The sequence below is a fragment of the Cylas formicarius genome, unplaced genomic scaffold (genome assembly GCF_029955315.1).
Source record: "Cylas formicarius isolate icCylForm1 unplaced genomic scaffold, icCylForm1.1 PGA_scaffold_273__1_contigs__length_124999, whole genome shotgun sequence".
In the NCBI taxonomy this organism is placed as follows: Eukaryota; Metazoa; Arthropoda; class Insecta; order Coleoptera; family Brentidae; genus Cylas; species Cylas formicarius.
Window position 1 is genome coordinate 48,072 of NW_026844305.1, and position 20,223 is coordinate 68,294.

General features: G+C 35.4%; 1 protein-coding gene across 1 annotated transcript in view; it reads left to right on the top strand.

Annotated features, from left to right (window-relative positions):
- Positions 1–20,223, top strand: part of LOC132697643 (neurogenic locus Notch protein-like) — a gene marked incomplete at its 5' end in the record, with an annotated part of 94,658 nt that overhangs the window by 48,067 nt on the left and 26,368 nt on the right. Inside the window, one exon of the mRNA XM_060663186.1 lies at positions 14,799–14,932. Within this exon, the coding sequence (XP_060519169.1) occupies positions 14,799–14,932 (134 nt within the window). The remainder of the gene's footprint in view (positions 1–14,798; positions 14,933–20,223) is intronic.

The window sequence follows — 20,223 nt, forward strand, 5'->3', positions numbered from 1 at the left end:
GAATCCTACGAGATCCGCAAGACAATCCTTTGGTTACATTTGATATTGCCAAGTTGAACTGTTAAAATGCGAAAATTTCTGAACATAAACTGGGTAATTACAATTTGGGATTGCTTTAAATAGTAACAAAATGTTGTTCATAATGAAATATTTTATATATTGTTTATTAATGATTTTTTATACTAATAATAATAATAATAATAATCTGCTAGTATTTGTAAACGAACTGATTTTGCAGAACCTCACAGATTTCAACACCGACAACGACAACGACCGTCAGTACATTAAGACTCTTTGGCTTGATAATTACTCCGACAAATAAAATTTTGCACTTTGCTGCCTGTATGTTGATATTTTTATTAAGAGGGATCTCCTGGGCTTTTACAAAAGTTGAGTTGCGAGAGCTGATTAGGTCTCTGTCACATCAGTGTCCTTGAACTATAGGTAATTCACCTTTGATTAGAAATTGCGATAGTGTATTGCTTATTTTAAAAGCTCCAGAGAAACTAATATGTTATTTACGAATTTACCCTCAGGAGGTTTTGATTTAATTATAGTGTAAGCCAAATCCCCAAACAATGTTAATTTATAGGTTCAACCAATTTCAATAAAAACGGCGGACGCGCGTAATTCGAACTTTCTTCTTGTTTATAGTTACCGTTTCCTCGCTGCGTAGATTATTATAACCCCGTTTATTTATCTGCCGGGTAATTAGCAGTCTCTGAACGCATAACTTTTCCGACTTTCTTGTAAATTATTGTTTAAAATGCACCCGTTTTGCATAAACAAAGTGCCCGCGTTAAAGAACCGTCGCCGCCTTTTAACGGTCCCGCTAATGGCCGCGAAAAACCATTAAATTTTAACATATTAATTATTTTTTACGATGAAAAAACGGGGCTAACGAAACAAAAAAATGACGACTTTCGGTGCCTCCTTTCATTGTTTCGTATCATCGTACACGATGGTTCATCAAGATTTCGAAATTTTTATATCAAAAACATTAAATTCAAATCATATTTTTAAGTTTATTTTGTATAAAAAGCTGGATTTTTTAATATCTAATGAAGAGGTAATAATAAGATTAATAAGATAACGTGTTAATCTGTCCTTAAAAATATTTAAAATCTTTTTTTTATCGAGGAATTAAACGACTTTCAAATCGACAACAAAAATAATTACCAACAAAATAACTCCATTTGTAAAACCTCTCTGAAAAACAACGAGATTTCAGAAGATCTTTTAATGACGCAGTATTTGTAATTAAACAAATTATAGAAAAATCAATTGAGTACAACATACCAGTGTTTTTATGCTTCACAGACTTAGAAATAGCATTTGGATACGTGATACACATACTTTATAACAGAAATATCCCATTTGACATAATAAAAATAATCGAAAATATTGTTAGGCAAGGGGACTCACCAAGCCCCTCCCTCATTAAGCCCCTTATTATTTAATATTATATTAGACGAACTAATTAGAGAAGTAAAATCAAAAAAGGCTATAAAATGGGCAATAAAGGAATACGACGATACTGCATTGGTAGCAATGAAGATGATTTGCAAAAAAACTAAATCACTGGTAATCTCTCTTAGGTGTAAGCTGGAAGTTGGTAACTAAATTATAGAGCAGGTAATGACTATGAACAAATATTTAGGAATTGAATTATCATGTGATAATAACAAAGAGGGTGGAATAAGAGAACAAACTGCAAAAGCCAATAGAATAGCAGGATGCCTAAACGACACGATATGGAAGAATAAATACTTAAAACCGAAACAAAATCCCGCATATATAAATCCGCTGAAACAAGACTCGGAAACGCCTGGAAACAAATGAAATGAAAACATTATGGAAAATAGCAGAGAAAACACTCTGGCATAGAGAAACAAATGAAAACATAAGACACATATGTGGAATTGAAAAGATTTGCACTTCGACAAGAAATATAAAGCAAGAATGGAATCAATATATAGATAGAATCTCTGAACAACGGATAGTGACGATAACAAGATATAAATCGCCTGCCGGCGGAGGAGTATAGGCCGAAGAACAAAGAACCGACAACGTGTGATAAAAATTAGATTGAAGTAAAACAGGCAGAAGGGCCTAATACAGAAGAAGAAGAAAAAATATAAGAAAGGAAATAAATGAACGAAGGAATAAAAACACAGTTATAGTGGTAATTCTAATCAGTTAATATAGCGAGCTGAAGATATTATTTTAATTTACTTCCACCAATTTGAAGTTTTGTTTGTTTATTCAGCCAGGCTTTTAGTTCGGCTAAAAAAATTGTTTTATTAGTTTAACTGTATATTTTAAAATACAGGACGTTTCAAAATTAATGCGAAAAAATTTGTTTTTTGTTTAAAATAAAGGATAGTTTATTATATAAACGTTGGATCAGATGCTACTGTATACTATTCCTTACTTAAAAAAAATATTTATGTAGATAAAAAAAAATTTCGATAGATCGGTTTATTTGACAATTTGTTGTTTGCAAATAAAAAAAATTAATTAATTTTTGGTTTGTATTGTTTTAGAATTTATTTTCTTTATTTGGAAACAGTAAGTATTATGAAAAAAACACAGAGGACCCAATGAAACGTGAAATAAAAATATATTTTTTTGTCATTGCGAAAATGTTTCCTTAAATTAAAAAAAAAAAATCATCAAAAAATATGCAGAAAGTGTTTTTAACAGTAATAGTTCTGTAGGTGTTTTATTATTCTGCATGTTTTAGTTTTTAGGATAAAAAATGTTTTGACCCGACCATTGCATAATAAACTACTTTTAATTTTAAAGAGGACATTATTCCCGTAAGGTTTTCGCTGTTCTTTTGAAAGTTTAGTTTATTTGGCAAGGGTTACCAAATTTAAAAAAAAAATCATTTTTATTTCATTTCGCATTTTGCTTATAATAATAATACTTTTATTCTTTGTTTATTGTTAAATCAAAAAAAAGTTTACAATCACAAGTACAGAAAAAATGTATAGAGACACTACAAAAAAAAATCACATAATCAAAGGGTTATGTAAAAAACTTTTTACAGCGTATAAGGATGTGTGCAGTAGATACTGCTTTAAAAAAAAGGTATATGAATTTTGTTTTTCTGTCTCGTGTTAAAAGCTCAAATGTAAATGTAAGGTCACGATACCGTATCTATACGATACATACGAGAATGAGAGCTCGTTACCCCAGCAATACGACGAATCGCTCTATTCTGTGCTAAAAACACTTCTGTCGATTGTGTAGTTCAATCCCATAGTATTATTGCGTATCGTAGACGAGATTCAATGTGAGAGTAATATATTTGTTAATAACTGTGACATATTCGACGTTCGACGCATTCGAGTTCAACCGAGAAATCAAGAACTCGCATAGCTAAAAAATTAACACTTTCAGACTAAGCTAATGGAAAATCGTATATCTTCAAAATGAGACTAGAACATATTTTCCGAGGATGGTGGAATCCTAAAAACGTTATCAAAGTATTACTATTAAACCAGTTATTGACGTTGCCCACATTTCGTTGCATCTATTCTGTAATAAATGTTCCCACCCCTCTGAAATCACAATGGAAGTGTCATCAGGATGCAGCGTGAAAGACGCATTTGTAGAAATGATTACTACATTATTGATATAGAGTGTAAATAGGACAATGCCTTAAACCGATCCCTGCGGAACACCTATATCAATATCCAGTTCACACGAATTAATCTGACGACAGAGATTATCTTCGTCAGTTATGAAAAATATCTGCATTCCCATATGATGACAACTTCCCTAAAACAGTGGCTAGGGCATTCTCCCGATTCCAGGCTTTTTATTACACTTCCGCAAAACGATATCACTGCCATTATAGATGACGTTCCACCGCGAAATCCAGATTGGTTCATAAAAGAACGTATTTTAGAAATGCATATTCAAATCCTTTGGAGAAACTTAGATAGTTTATAATTATAATATAATATAGTTTATAAGTGAAATTGCTTTGTAATTGCAAAGTTATTTACTAAATGTGTGTCTAGTTTTGATAATTCATCATTGACAATTGAGTTTTGACTTCTACTACCTTCTCGGGCGTACCAGAAGCTTAGACCACTTTGAGCAGTTTACGTTGTTGACCATCAAAGTATAATGTATCAATAATATATTGCATTGAAACGTATGAGCATAGAAAAATGGCAATCCTTTGCCCGTTATATACCTAAATCTGCCCCAGTTTCGCGGAAACGAACATGCGAGCGAAAGAAAACGTAACAATGTGTACGTATTGCACATACACGTATGCTTTTACCGGCGGAGCTTGATTATTATCTCGCCGCTTTACTTTCAGCCGTTGTGCGGAACATAAAGGTTATAGCAACCGGCCATTGTTCGTTCGATGCCACTTGTGTGTAATATTCTACTCGCTGAAATGGTATATAGTGCGTCTCCAAATACGGCCACGAGACCACCGCTTTGTGAAAGCCAACTGACTATTCGACATTTATCTATAAATCTTAAAGCAGATAAATACTGTATTTGTTTTATATTTTGACAAATAATATTGAGTATTATATTATATTAAGTAAAATAGACAGAACAAAAGATATTTTAAAAAATAATGATTTAACGTTTTTCAGTATTTAATGGGAAGTCTTTTAAAATCTTTATTCGTGTCACTATTTTATCTTGCTATAAATATTCGCTTCGAAGTGTTTCAGTAAAGAAGAACAACCCTTAATTTTGTCAATGAAAAGTATTTCAAGCGAATATAAAAACATTTTTGAGATAAATTATTAGCAAAAAAGTATAAGAACGGGATGCAGGGTAGATCAAAAAATAGAGAAAACACTTTCGTTACAATGGTGATTTGAAGTAAGTGTTTGATTAACAATGAGGTTTGCGATTCCGTAAAAGAAAACCCTCAGATTGGAACTACTACGGAGAACCCAGAAACAGGAGGAACTAAAACTGTTTAAGAAGAAGAAAATTGGTATACTTTGGCCACGTAATCAGAGGACCTAAATATGCGATGCTACAGAACATTATGGAAGGAAAGGTCAAGGGAGAAGAAGAACCTCTTAGCTCAAAAACTTAAGGGAATGGTTTAGAATGACATCAAACTAACTATTCAGGGCAGCTGTTAACAAGATTAGGATAACCATGAAAATATCCAACTTCCAAATATTTTGATGATTTTCAGACGAATATAAAAACATTTTTGGGATATATCATTCCTTAAAAAACAGAGAAACCCATTTTTCAAAATATTGATTTAAAGTTTTTTAATATTTAGCGACGAGAGTTTTAAAATCCACATTTTATATTGAACTAAGGTGGCTTTTACTTGATGAAAATCCATTTATCAAAATAAATAAGAACTAAAAGTTCAGATTTTCACGAAATTATATATTTTTGACATGACAATTGTTTCGACAACACCGCGTCTTTATCAAATTTAATATTTACAAACTACTTGCAAGCCAGTTATTACAAAGTATACCGACCATCAATTTTACAACAGGTTTATTAATTTAACAGACACAACATTTTCTAAAAATGAAATTGAATTTCTGGAAAAAAGTCCACCAGTCGTGTTTTATGTAACAGCTCCAGCCTCCTCTACAAAATTAGTAAATATTTTAAAGTTCCACACAGATTTTAAACCAAAATTTTCATTAAAAAATTCTTTTGAATTAATCAACAAAATTAAAGACTTCAAAATCCATCCTAACGCAACACTACTATCTTTTGTAGTACAAAACTTATTTCCCAGTATTCCACCTATGGATGTGATAGATTTGGTAGATTTCACCCTAACTCGGAAGCAGGTTAACCCATTGGTGAAACAATATTTCACAAGGCTTTAGACCAAAATTATTTTGAATTTAATGGACAGATTTATATCTCTAAAAAAGGTTTGATTATGGGAAACCCACTTAGTCCTTTGTTAGCAGAGATTTTTATGGATAATTTGGAAAATATCATACCAGAACATCCTTTAAGTAAAAGTTTTTTATGGTGGTATAGATATGTGGATGATGTCTTTGCTTGCTTTGTTGGAAGGGACAGGCAATTGAATTCTTTTTTAAATTACATTAACTCAATACATAATCGTATAAAATTCACTATCGAGATTGAACAGGATAACTCTATTAATTTTTTAGACTTAACTATTACAAAAGTGCAAAACGAATTAGATTTTTCAATATATCATAAACCTTCACACACGGACACAGTCATATATAACAGCTCAAATCACCCTTATACACACAAAATGGCTGCATTTAACTCTTTTATACACAGACTTCTTAATACGCCACTACAACAAAGAACTTAATATCATTAAACAAATTGCACTGAACAACGGCTACAATTCGTCCATTATACATAAAATTATAAATAAGAAACAAATACAGACAACAGTAACCTCTATTTATTCGAAACCTAATGCAGAACACGAACAATTTAAAACAATTACATACATAGGAGAACTCAGTGAAAAAGTTTAAAAACATTTGTCAAAATGTGGTTTCAAAATAGCTTTCAGAACTAGCAACACAATAGCAAAGTATTTAAAAAATAATAAATCGAAATGTCCAAAACCCCAAAAATCAGGTGTCTACAGGTTGAAATGTGGATCTTGTCCTAAAATTCATATTGAACAAACAGGTAAATACTTCAAGAAACGCATTAACGAACATATAAGAGCGTTTAAAAACAATAGTCTAGATTCTAATTATGCTACGCACTTAAACACAGAAAAACACATTTTTGACGACAATTTTGATATATTACACACAGCCACAAAAAGTAGAAAATTTAATTTATTGGAAACCATGGAGATTAACAAAACGAGACATTCAAATGTATTGCTTAACGATCAATTAGATTTAAATACCTCTCCTTTATTGAACTTAAATTCTCGCAACAACATTACCTGACGTTTTATGGCCATTTTTCGGTATATATAGTAGCAGGTAGTTTGTAAATATTACATTTGATAAAGACACGGTGTTGCCGAAACAATTGTCATGTCAAAATATATAATTTCGTGAAAATCTGAACTTTTGGTTCTTATTTATTTTCACATTTTATATGTTCTCCCTCATTAAAAATATTTATTTTAAAATGTTTGATAAAGCGTAACAGGTACGAGGCTCGGGTTAACGTGGAAAGTGTTTATAGTGAACATGAAATAAAATTGATGAATTTCAACAAAATCTTGCCCATTCTTGTTTTGGTATTCTTCGTTGTACTAATGGCAATGGTTTTCCACGAACCCAAATGTAACCGGTGTCGTTGTTTCCAGCGGAACCTGTTGTTTCTGACGGCCTCGCATTTTCGTTGACCTCAAAGGTCACCGGGATGTGACCTCCGCTAACGTAATAGTTCAGGTTACTTTTTTTTTGTTCCGTAACGACCGTCTCATAACATAACAATGCCATTGTTGCGTCGCATGATTATTATGATTATTTGCCCAGCGCCCTCTATCGTCGGCGCGTCTCGTTACGTCACCGGTGCGATTCGTAAAGTCTGTTCATAGATATAAGAAAGTGACTAAGTGATGCGAATTAAGGAAAGACCCGGGCAAGCTGTAAGAATGAAATATGGCCGAACAGGTCCGTACTTTGCTTAGAAATCAATTATTTGGGGTTTTGTTAGGAAAGATACTAAACAATATTTATTTATTTATGTATGTATTTATGTTTAAATCTAAAATAAAATTACAAATCATTTTTATTACCAACTTAAATTAATTAAAATCATCATCACCTGTTCTAATTATTATTTGCTTTATATTATTTGCAATATGGATATACGGTTGTTCTGCTTGTTCTATGTGTTTAACAGAATTTGCCCAACTTTGTGGAGGGATGTTAAAAACTTCGGTTTCTATAAGTTTGAGGAAATTGGAGTTAACACGGGGAAAAACATTGTTACGGCGAATGGCAGTTTTTAATACAGTGGTAACTGTATACCCTAGATTTTTTGAATAATTATCACAGATTTATTCCTTTTGTAGGTTCAAGCTTTGTAGAACCTCAATTAATTGCTTTTCGGTATAATCTTCGTGAAAATAAATGTCGTTATTATACATGTAGTTTTGGATTGTTGCTTTTGTGTAACATGAGGAAGGGGTTTTAGTCAACTCTCTACTGCGATAACTTGCATTGTCCATTACAATTACGTTATTAGGAGGAATGTTTGGAACTAGTTTGTTTTTAAACCAACTTTAAAAATAAATCAGCGGTGGTGTCTTCATGGTAATCCAGAGAAGAATCTTTAATATTTTTCGCAGACAGAGAAAGTCCATTTGGAATCCAACCATCTTTAGAACCAGCATGCAAATTAGTTATTCTTTTACCGCTTTTTGATAGCGCGTTTGTTTTACACTTATCAGTTGAGTCAACCCAACCGTTTTCCGGGGTATCATAAATGTCGAACCAGGTTTCATACAAGTAAATAATTGGCCTTTGTTGTTCTCTATAAATCCTAATTTTTTCTAGATATTCCAGTCGCCATTTCCGAATTCTAAAATATACCATTAAAACTTGCCTTTTGCCAAATTTTTTAAATCTAAAACCCATGTGTTGAACACACTTCCATAAGGTTGTTCTGCCACATTTAACACCATTGTCATCTTTTTCAAGCTTCCTAATCAAGATATCTAATGTAGGCACGCTTTGTTCCTCGTATAACTGGTAAATTTTACGCCGTATTATATCTTGATCACTTTCATCTATACTCGAGAAAATGTCGGCATCGCTGCTTTTTTTCCTCGCTGAAATGGGATTATTCACAATTTTCCATACAGTTGATGTTGGAATTTTCGTCAATGTAGCCGTTTCTTCTAAGATGCTTGCTTGCTGGCACCACGTTCAATGAGAGTCAAATAAACATTGTTTATAACTTCATCAGTCTCAATAGAATAGTGTTTTCTACATTTGGGCGGGAGCATCTCCTGAGATTCACGATTCAACACACGCTGTATTACACACGAAATAAGAATGATTACTAATAAACTTACCACCTGCTATCCACTGATGTGGATAGCACGTGGAAAGCTATAAAAGACATCTTAAATGGGGCCGTTGAAGCAAATCTGAAACCAACTCCTACAAAAAATAGGAGAGAGTGGATGACAGGGGAAATCTTAAATCTGATGGACTCACGGAGGGAATGTAAAGCCGCTAATGACATAAATAAGTACAGACATCTTAACAGAATAATCCGCACCAAAATAAAAAGTGCTAAGGAACATTGGATAGAAGACAGATGCTCGGAAATAGAGGAATTGCAAGGACGCCATGACCATTTCAACCTACATAAGAAAGTGAAAGGTTTTACGGTGACGAACAGAAAAACTGCAGTCCACAACATATTAAGCTCGGATGGAAAATTATTAGACTCCACAGAGGGAAAACTACAAGAATGCGAAAAATACATCAAGAATCTGTTCGAAGGCGCCAGAGCAGAGCCCTACCAGACGGACATGAACGCGGAAGAACCAAGTATTCTGAAAACCGAAGTAGAGTACGCGATAAAACAACTCAAGGCAAACAAGAGCCCAGGGCCAGACGAAATATTACCCGAAATCTTAAAGCTAATAAGCGAAGAAAACATCGACCTGCTTGTCGCTCTCTCAAGAATGGTTAGAATCAATTTTCGTACCATTGCCAAAGAAAACAAACCCCAAAGACTGCGGAGACTTTCGCCTAATTAGTTTAATGAGTCATGCGTTAAAAGTCCTACTGAAAATAATTCATAACAGCATCTCTAGTAAATGCGGAGCGAACATTGGAGATGACCAATTCGGCTTCAGGAGCGGAATGGGCACGAGAGAGGCTTTGTTTAGCCTGCTGGTGCTAGCGCAAAAATGCTATGATCAACAACGAGACATCTTCATCTGCTTCATAGACTTCGAAAAAGCATTCGATAGAGTGAGACACGATCTGCTCATGGCGTCGCTTCGTGGCGTAGGCCTGAATGAAAAGGACAATACTCTAATACAGAACCTATATTGGAACCAGAGCGCTAGAATCAGAATAGAGGGATCCAAGTCCGAGCAAATCAGGATTGGCAGGGGAGTTCAACAGGGCTGCGTCTTGTCCCCTTTGCTGTTTAACCTTTATTCAGATATGAAAGTAAACGTTAAGAAAACTAAGGTAATGGTAATTAAAAAATCAAAGAATGTCCCACAACCAATGCAAATAAATGGAAAGATACTAGAAGAAGTGGGCAGGTTTCAATACTTGGGATGCTGGATAGATAACAAATTAGATCCAGACACAGAAATAAGATCGAGAATAGAACAATCCAGAAACTCTTTTGTACGACTTAGAAAGCTCCTATGCGACTCACGAATCAACCTCGAGCTGCGTTTAAGACTCTCAAAATGTTATGTGTGGTCTACTCTCTTGTACGGAGTCGAAACATGGACACTAAAAACACAAACCATTAATAAACTGGAAGCTTTCGAGATGTGGACATATCGCAGAATACTTAAAATACCATGGAGAGCGCATACCACGAACGAAGAAGTTTTGCGCAGGCTGGGAACTGAACGAGAACTATTCAAGCTTGTGAAAGTCCGTAAGACTGCATACCTGGGTCACATCCTGAGAAACGACAAATACCGATACGCACAGCTCAGCGTCAAGGGAAAGATCGAAGGCAAGCGGGGGCTGGGTCGGAAGAAACTGTCATGGCTGAGGAATATACGTCAGTGGACTGGCATGGACTTCGAAGAGCTCATAAGATCTGCTGAAGACAGGGAGAGATTTGCCACTGTGATATCCAACCTCCACTGATGGAGAAGGCACGTCAAGAAGAAGACTAATAAACTTAAACTAAGTAGTATACCAAACCGAAGAATATTAAACACAGGTAGGTATAAAATTATTTTCTATTACGAAACTTTAATGACCACTCTTGGATAATCTCATTCAAAAGCAATTGGTCACTTTCTTATATCTATGAACAGACCATACCGCGTCCGTCACAGCGAAACGATATAAATTTAATATTAATCGGAATAAATTATAAGCCGCGTGAGACATTGAAAAGGATTTCCTTCGCGGAAACGTACGGTGGTTGCAGGATATTACCGATATAGGTGTTTACGTAACTGTGCACTAATTAGGCGTACAAAGACATTTTTCAATGACGTTCGTAATGGCTTATTAAGTACTCGGAGAGCAACGCCTTAAAGCCATTTTAAAACTGACGAAGTCTTACGTTGAAAGAAAACCGCAGCTTTCACGATACTAATTATTATCAGTACCGCACCTTATTTTGCACAAAGGATGTTTCGTTTTTACGAAATAAATGACATTCCGCCAAAAACGTTGCTCTGAATTCTTCTGAAAAACATGTCAGTTTTTTCTAAAAGTTGGGATTTCTGAACAACATGCGAGGATTTTTTTGATTATGTTAGAATTTCTATATTGAATCAGAATTTTTGAAAAATAAGTCAGAATTTACGAAAGAAAGTCAGAACGGGTGACTTTAAGTAAAAATTTAATAAAATTCAGTTTATACAGGGTGTTCGGAAATTGAGTTTGGAACCTTGGAGGAAAGATTCAACGTGATAAAATAATGGTAGTGGAAATTCGTTAAAATCAGTTTCTATTAAAAGAGCTTATTATCCAACTGCTACTGTGATGGCCCATGGGATGGCAATTATATTGAGGCTTATTCCGATAAAAACGTTCCACTAAGACATTCATCAACATACACAGAAGAGTTGGTGGACCTGATAATATGAATAAAGGGAGACGAACGAGTTTCCGAACCCAATTTCCGAACACCTTGTATAATAAGCAAAAGGACACTTCATTTTAGTTACTTCTTTTTGCCAAAATTCTGACTTGATTTTCAGAAATTCTGATTTGTTTTACAAAAAAAAAACACTTATAAAACTAACCAAAACTTAGGTACCCTCTTAGGTACCGTATCACTTTACACGATTGTTAAGGTTTCCTTCTTGTTTTTGGCCGAGCTTTACCACTGCAGTTCCCTCAATATGTAAAACATGACGTGTCGTATTTCGTTAATAGATTCCCATCGAGATCTTCGAGCAGGTACCGCCGCCTGAAACCATATAAATTCCTCTAGATTGGTGATAATATCGTTACTTATGGTACCGTCCGCTTACGATGCTATAGATGCGATCATTTGAATAGGCACTAAGTACAAATAGTGGTACCGAACGGTTGAAATCTAGCGTAAAATGCGGGTCTCTCGGTTCTCGGAAGGAATCGAGTCTTCTCCCCAGTCTCCTTTGCGCGGTACTGCTCGCGGAGTTTTTTTTTCCTTCGGAACCCGCAATTAACCCTAGAAGTTTTGGTAATTCGGTTCGCGTGACCGGTGCTGTTCGGGCGTGGAGATGGAGAAAAAAAAACGCGCATTCCGCCAAAGGCGGTACCGCAGAGGAGGCGAAAACGCTGCGCGCCACGGACGTACCTTAAATAACAGGCTCTCTCTCGTTTCCATCTATCGACCAACATCGTTCACGCCCGCGGGCGCCTCATTGGCCACGTTGCCACGGTACCATCGGCAACTTAAAGTACTTTATAGTGAAACCATATATAGTTGGACTTTCGTACAGATTCCGTCGAACTTATTTTTGTAACAATGTTCGTAAAGTCGCAGCGGTCGTTGGTACCACTTAATTTGTTGCGGTACCTTGCGGTGACAAGTTTGGCTGGGTTTCCCCAAGACCATTTCTTACTTTTACTATTCCGAGCCGGACTCTGCGAAGAAACGGCAACAACGGCGGGCGTGCGATGCTGTATATATTTTAGCAGTTGCAATTAGTTCGGTACTGCTTTCTAATATATTTTCTTTGTCTCTCGCTTCCTCTCGCGCTGCATTGTTCCCTAATTGGACCCGCAGTTTTATTTCTAGAGAAGCGTTGTTTAGGTACTACCGGCAGGGTCGGTGGTACCTATGTGGACGCACACAACATGCTCGGTTAAACGCCCCAATATTTACATACATGCATGATTAGCAACCAATTATATTAAATCTGACTTCGAGCAGGTGTATTTATTCGGTTGTTGAACATACCAACACCTCTATCTATACATATAACTCTAATGGTCTTGGTTACACAGTCAATGTAGATTTTGTGAAGCAAATTTTATTTCGAGTGAGACAAGTGGTAATTGTTTTTAGTCATTTTCCTTAATACCAATGGGGGATCAAATCGTTTGATGTGATATCATTTTATACTTCGACCAGAAATATAGTGCTTTTACAACCGATCCCGTGATTAACTTTGGCTACTATCGCAGTCCCTTATAGAACTCGCTGTCGAGCAACCCCTTCCCGCAACCATTCCAGGGCCGTCTTACCTACCTACACAACAACGTACCTACACTTTTTCGCCGATCAATTCTTGAAACATGTACATAGAAAAATTTGTATAAAGTAGTTATTACGTTCTATTTCAATACATTTGTACAAAATATGCATGCATATATTAATATGCAAAATATTAAATACCTCTTGCCGAATTACGTTTATGGTACTATCGGTAAATTATGGTGCAGTGTTGTTTACAAATCGAATAACTTTGTAGAAGACACAAAAATACAAGAAGAAGAATGTTGTTAATCGACAGGCACACAAGAAAAATGATTAACTGAAACTTATCTCTCAGTTAAATACAGTGAAAACAGCCTCGCAGGGTCAAAGCTCGAGAATCAGATACATAAATACGTACTTACTGTAAGGATCCCAATCAAATACCTCCATAATATATACGAACATATTAACATTGATGCAAATCGCCTGATACGTTTCATTCATTCTACTTCATTCACGTTTCAAATAAAAATTTCAAGCTTCTACAAATATTCGTTACGGTCCATCTCAGGCAAGACCTACTTAATGCAGAATAAACATTTATTGGGATGGGTTTTACCACGGTCCTGCGAAGGTTAAGGTACTGTAAAATACTTGAAACATCAGAGCAATAAATGCACTATATTTTTGGTCGTATTATAATTTTTTATCCTTCTTTGAACCAACCTGCTAACAATTTCGTGCGGATGTTAATGACAAAGACAAGTTTTTTTAGGTATGTAAGGCTTTTCCGCCTACCGGATATTACTTAATCTGATTGTGTATTATTGGTATTGATTTGGTTTTCACAAAAATGTAAAAAGAAAATTAAAAATTTTGGCTTCTTTGCATAAACAAAATATTGGTAAAATATACATGTTTAGGTGTATACGTGTGGTTATACAGTTCAAGTTTGTCTCGAAAACCTTTTTTTTTTAAGTTAGAATGACAAATAATGTGAAGTTTTGAGAAGTATTTTTAACAGGTATAAATCAAATTACAGAAAATAATTTAAATAAAAAAACGATGAAACAATGAATGGCAAAAACAAAAATTGTTCATAGTTTTAATTAAAAAAATAACTGTCCATTAGACCATCTTTATATTTTGAAACAATAGTGTAGAGTGAATTAATGTTAATAATTCCCAAATTATAAAAAAAATAATATAATTATACATTTTATACAAAGTCTAAAGAGAATATTATTGCGTATCAAATATTAACACTAAAAATGTAAATAATGTAATCGCTTTCAGGTAAGAACTACATCAATTACATTGCCTTAAATTCAGGAAACAACGAGAACATTTCATATAAATGAGCAAGAGAAGGACAACAATCCCCATCACTGAGCCGTCTCTTTCTATTATAAAATGTCTCGATTTTTGATATTTTTTCGGTTTTTGCCAGGCTCTTTCTTCCTCGACACTCAATCGAGCCCTTTTGCTTTCAGATGTACCTGCAACGAAGGATATACGGGTCAAAACTGCGAGAGCGAGTATATACCGTGCGATCCCAGTCCCTGTAGCAACGAGGGACTGTGTCGGCCAGGCGAAAAGCACACCTACACTTGCGACTGTCCCTCAGGTACGTACGACTTTGTTGCAGCTTTAGACGATAAAGATGGATTCCCGCTTTTTTGATGGGTCGTTCCAGAACGAATAAAGTACCAATGCGCGCCCCGTGGCACGGTACATTGCATTCGTCGCTCCCAGCAATAGCGTATTCGATCGGCAACAACGAACCCATTGATTTGGTACGCTGACATGTACGCGCCATATGGCATATAGGTACAAGTCGAGGTACGGTCGTGGTACCTTGACTAGTCCTTCGGTGGTACCGTCTCGCGTAGAACGCGAGGCGGTACCGCCTGGCTATAGTACGTCGACCGCACCCGTGCCGATTATGTTATGACTATTCGATTCCTCAGACCCGAGGAGTCTCGTCAAAACAAATTTCTTCCATGTCCCTGTCAGCATACGTAATGGCTTTTATCTCTTTCCCGAAATGGGCGTGTCTCGAATTTAATCCCGACGCAAACAAAAACTCAGAGTTCGATTTGTACCGAAGTTTGATGCGAGAAGAAAATGATCGTTACTTTTAATTCCCTCCTTCGGAGACTGCGAAAATGTGCTTGGGTCAGGTTGAACCGGCAACGTGAAATTTCAAAAGTTACAATCTCATTTTAATTTCTAGTTAAGTTGAAATAGAATTCAAGTGTCTAGGAGTTGGACCCAATATAACTGACCAGGGCAGGGCAGCTAGGAAACTCCTCCTCAGCAATTTATATTTTTATGGTTCAAAAAAAGATTTCGTGACCCGGATACTGTTGAATAACAAGCAAACTTAGAGATGGCTGTTTGGGCTGTGATTTAACTTCATTTTTCTGAGTGGGAAGACTAACTTATTTTAAAAAATTTCCATCGCAGCAGTTTATTGTCTCAAAATGATTGTTCTGGGCTTTTGTCTGGGTACCGTAGATAACATGCAAGTTGGAATGAGTAATGTGATGGTTACTCTCACAAGTGAATGTTTGATATAACTCTGGTTTTGCGCAGCTCGTTCCAGTGGATTGACTTGATGAAAATCCATTTAACACAATTAAATTAGAACAAAAAATGTTCAGATTTTCAAAGTTTTTAATAATTTATGACAGCTGTTTCGGCAACACCGTGCCTTTACCAAATACAAAATACAACTATAGTCCGACACCCATATATATAAACGGGTAGTAGCAGGGCGTTTTGATTGATTATGTAAAATATGAAAAGTAGCGTCAAAGTTGTGCATGTCTGAATTTATATAGTTAAAATCCGAACTTTTATTTTTATACGCCCTTTTATATTGTTAATGCCTTTTTTCAATGTTCTACTTGTTTGTCCGATATAAGTTTTGGGACATGATCCACATTTCAACTTGTAGATTCCGGATTTTTGAGTTTTTCGTAATTTAGTTTTTTGGTTTTCTAAAAAATGTCTTATGGTGTTTTCAGTTTTAAAAGCAATATTAATACCAAGTTTAGATACGACCGTCAGTTTCTGGGTACAGAATTGACAAACGTCAAAATTCAAAGCGTGGGAAATATCTCCGAAAACATCCGATTGCTCCCAAATCCGTGCGGTAAAATCCCGGAAATGTCCGAAGTGGCTCGGAGTCATGGGAAACGAAATTGACGTGGAAAGTGACTCGTCTCGCACGCTAGATCGATGGGTAATTAGGTATTTTACAGACGGGAGTAGAAAAAAGAAATTTTCTTTCTGGGTTTTATTAATTTTTGTGTTGGGTGTTTAATATGGGATAGATAGAGTTCAGTCATTGGAAACTGCTTTTTAGTTATAATCTTATCTATCAAAGATCGGTCGTAACCATTGTTAAAAGCTATTTGTTTTACAATATTTCATTCTTTTTGAAAATTTTCTGTGGAAAGTGGTATATTAAGTAGTCTCGTGGATAAAAGGTGTGTAAGGGTGATTTTAGTTATTATGTATTATTGTGTCCGTGTGTGAGGGTTTAAAGAGTTATTTAGTTCCGTCTCTATGGTAAATTTTATACTGTTATGTATGGAGTTAATATTATTCAAAAAGGACTGCAGTTGTCTTTCTGTTCCAGTGAAACAAGCAAAAACATCGTCCACGTATCTATACAACCAGAGAAATCCTTTACTCAGAGGATGTTTATATATGGTATTTTCTAAATTGTCCATGGAAATTTCTGCAAGCAGTGGTCTAAGTGGGTTTCCCATAATTAATCTCTCTTTAGCAATACAAAATTGACCATTAAATTCAAAATAATTTTGGTCTAAACAAACTATTAAACTATCAGCACGTCTTGTTTTATGATAGGATTCACTTGCCTCTGAGTGAGAAAATTGTCTATTATGTCAATGACGACAATTGGTGGAATGCTAGCAAATAGGTTTTGGACGTCAAATGAAACCAAAATTGCCCTAAGAGGAATTTTACCGTCTTTAATCTTGTTGTTTTCGAAAAATTATGGTATCAGCGTCGAAAAAAAAACCTTTTCATTTTTTATCTGTTTGACCGTTCTCTGTTCTCCGTTTCTCTGTAGACGGGGCATTAATTGGCTATAACTGTTTGCCAGACCGCCTTCCAATTTGGCTTGTTTTAAGCAGTGTATGAGAGACATAAACCACTAAAAAATGGCCGTGATCGAACCCCGAAGATCATCTTTTTTTTTCGAGTTTCGGCTGTTTTTTGGACATTCCTATGAAACACGATAAGTGTCGGAAATTTGAAGCTACCAACTTCAAACGGAACCTATTGATATTGGGGGGGTTGGAGGTCTGGAAGTATTTACGAAAAAAAAAAGAATCGCGTTTGGTCAATGGTCTAACAAAAGTTTTCACTTATTATACAGGGTGTTCGGGATATTCTTTTCAATATCAAAAAACCTCATAGGTCATTCAAATATGTAGCTGTCGACTTCACATTCGGCAAGGAAGTAAATAAAATTAGCTTCCAGAAAAACATGATTTTTTAAAAACCATTCAAACGATCGTCAAAATTTTAGAACCAGGGAACACGGGAGATCCGGAGCTATGACTTTTATTTCAGACATTTTTTCGATTATATTCGGGGTGTTTCAAATATGGACAAAAATCTGAAAGGCCGTGAAAATTGTACTTTTCAGGAATAAATTATTAACAACAAATCAAAATCTTTAAAAAATATGGCTGATCGGTTCAAACGTTGTTATGGGCTTGGGCTTGGGTTGTTATAATTTGTGTATTTACAGTTTTCGAAAAAACTTATTTTCACGAAAACCATTTACTATTTTGGAAAAATTCTCTGACCAGAAACCGTGGAAGATCCAGGACCATAACCTCTACTTCGGACAGTTTTTCAATTATGTACAGGGTGTGTCGGTAATCGGCAAAAAATATAAAAGATCCTGAAAATTTGCAGTTTTCGTGGATGAATTATTACATCGATTTTGTCAGTTCCACAGTGGTCCGCATTAGCACCACAGAAAAGCAATGCGTTCCTCTAGGACAAGAAACCGCGAAATGTCTTCTTTTTTAAATAAAAAGCTGCTTCGCGCTAAGCGCTAACAACTTGCCCAACCGAACGACGTTTTTTCGAAGGCAATCTTGTTAATTAGTTCGAATCAATTTTTGATAACATAACTAACTAGGTTTAAAGGCAGTATAATATTCTAAAATTTTTGTTAATCTTGTTGAGAATTTAACTGATGGTGCTGTAACAAAACAAAACCACAGGCCCTATTGGCATATCCTGTGTGTAATTTAATTAAAGAATGTAACTTTGGAGGTTGATTTAATTGGTATATTTACCTGTCATTAACAAGTGATGAATCGGTAATTATAGGTTTGATTTGTATTTGATATAACTGAGTGTCTGGTTTAAGGAATTGTTTGGTTTTTGTAATATATTCTAGAAAATCGATAGCAGCGACTGCCTTTCCTTTATCTGCTCTTGATCTCCTGGAATTTACTGCTGATAAAGGCACGGTGTTGCCGAAACAGTCATAAATTATAAAAAACTGTGGAAATCTGAACATTTTTTGTTCTAATTTAATTCAAATTAATAAATACAAATGCAAGGTAAACGTCATGCTCTGCGGAGTACAGGAATGGTATGAATGGAAGCTCTCTTATATTCCGAAATGGCTCCAACATAAGTCTCCAGTACTAGGAAGAGAGTTCTTTGTGAAAATAAACATGTGTGCATATAACGGCTCCTTCACTAGGTGACTATAATAACTCGTAGATATTCGCGTTCGGAATCGAGACGCCTTACATAATATCGTCGTGTACTATTCATGTAAAATATCGAGTTTCCATCGAAAAACGCCGCAGATCTGTTTGCAGGCCGGCCAACCTCAAGCCGGTCGGTCGTGATACCACGAACCGAAGTACCGCGCCTTCGTGTTTTACTAATGCCTACAACGCTTACCGCGGGCTGCGTTTGTAGTTTAAGGAACGTTATCTTAGCGGCGACTTGAAAATGGACCTCTGTGGGCGGTGGCACCACAAAGTACTGTCAATGTACTTTTGTGGGATATTTTGATAATATATTATTATAACGGGTGATCTCCTAACTCATAACTTAATTAATACGTGCTTAGAAGCATATGATTTTTCTCTGTTCATTCCTGAACCCGCCCGTCTAATTCAGAATTCTCAAACCTTGTTCGACGTAATCGATACTAACCAACCTAATATGACTACTTCTTCTGGAGTTTTGCATCATAATTTTTCTGATCATCTCGCTGTTTAGTCAAATCAAATTTGCAGCCTTCGATATCGATGTTTCCGAAATTTCAACAATGACTCTTGTCGGTATCCCTTGGCATCTCATTATTCGCGAAAATTATATTGATCAGAAAATAGATATGTTCAATTGCTTCATAACATCATTGTTTGATAAACATGTTCTTGCTCTAACATCATCAAAACCTATGCTAGTTGGTTAACAAATACTATTCGTGAAATGATGAAAATGGGAGATAGTCATCCGTCAAAATATAAAAAATCCAACTCTATCGCTGACTACATTGCTTATAAAGAAATAAGGAATGTTGCTACAAGTGCTGTACGAAAGGAAAAATCGGCATATTTCAATACTAGGAATTCCAAACAGAAATTTGGAAGTACTACCTAACTTGAAAAGTCCCAGTGATATTAAGCATTATTTTACTGTTGTTTTTAGCAATATTAAATATGGCCCCGAGCCCACGTCTTTCTATAAAAAGCACAAGTTCAACTCGAACATATCATTTGCATTTAAACTGGAAACTGTTGACTTAATGAAACTTTGAGTCAAATTCTGCTGGTGTTGATTGTGTACCTGGTAGAATGCTTCAGATGATCCGCCATATTACGGCGACATACCTTA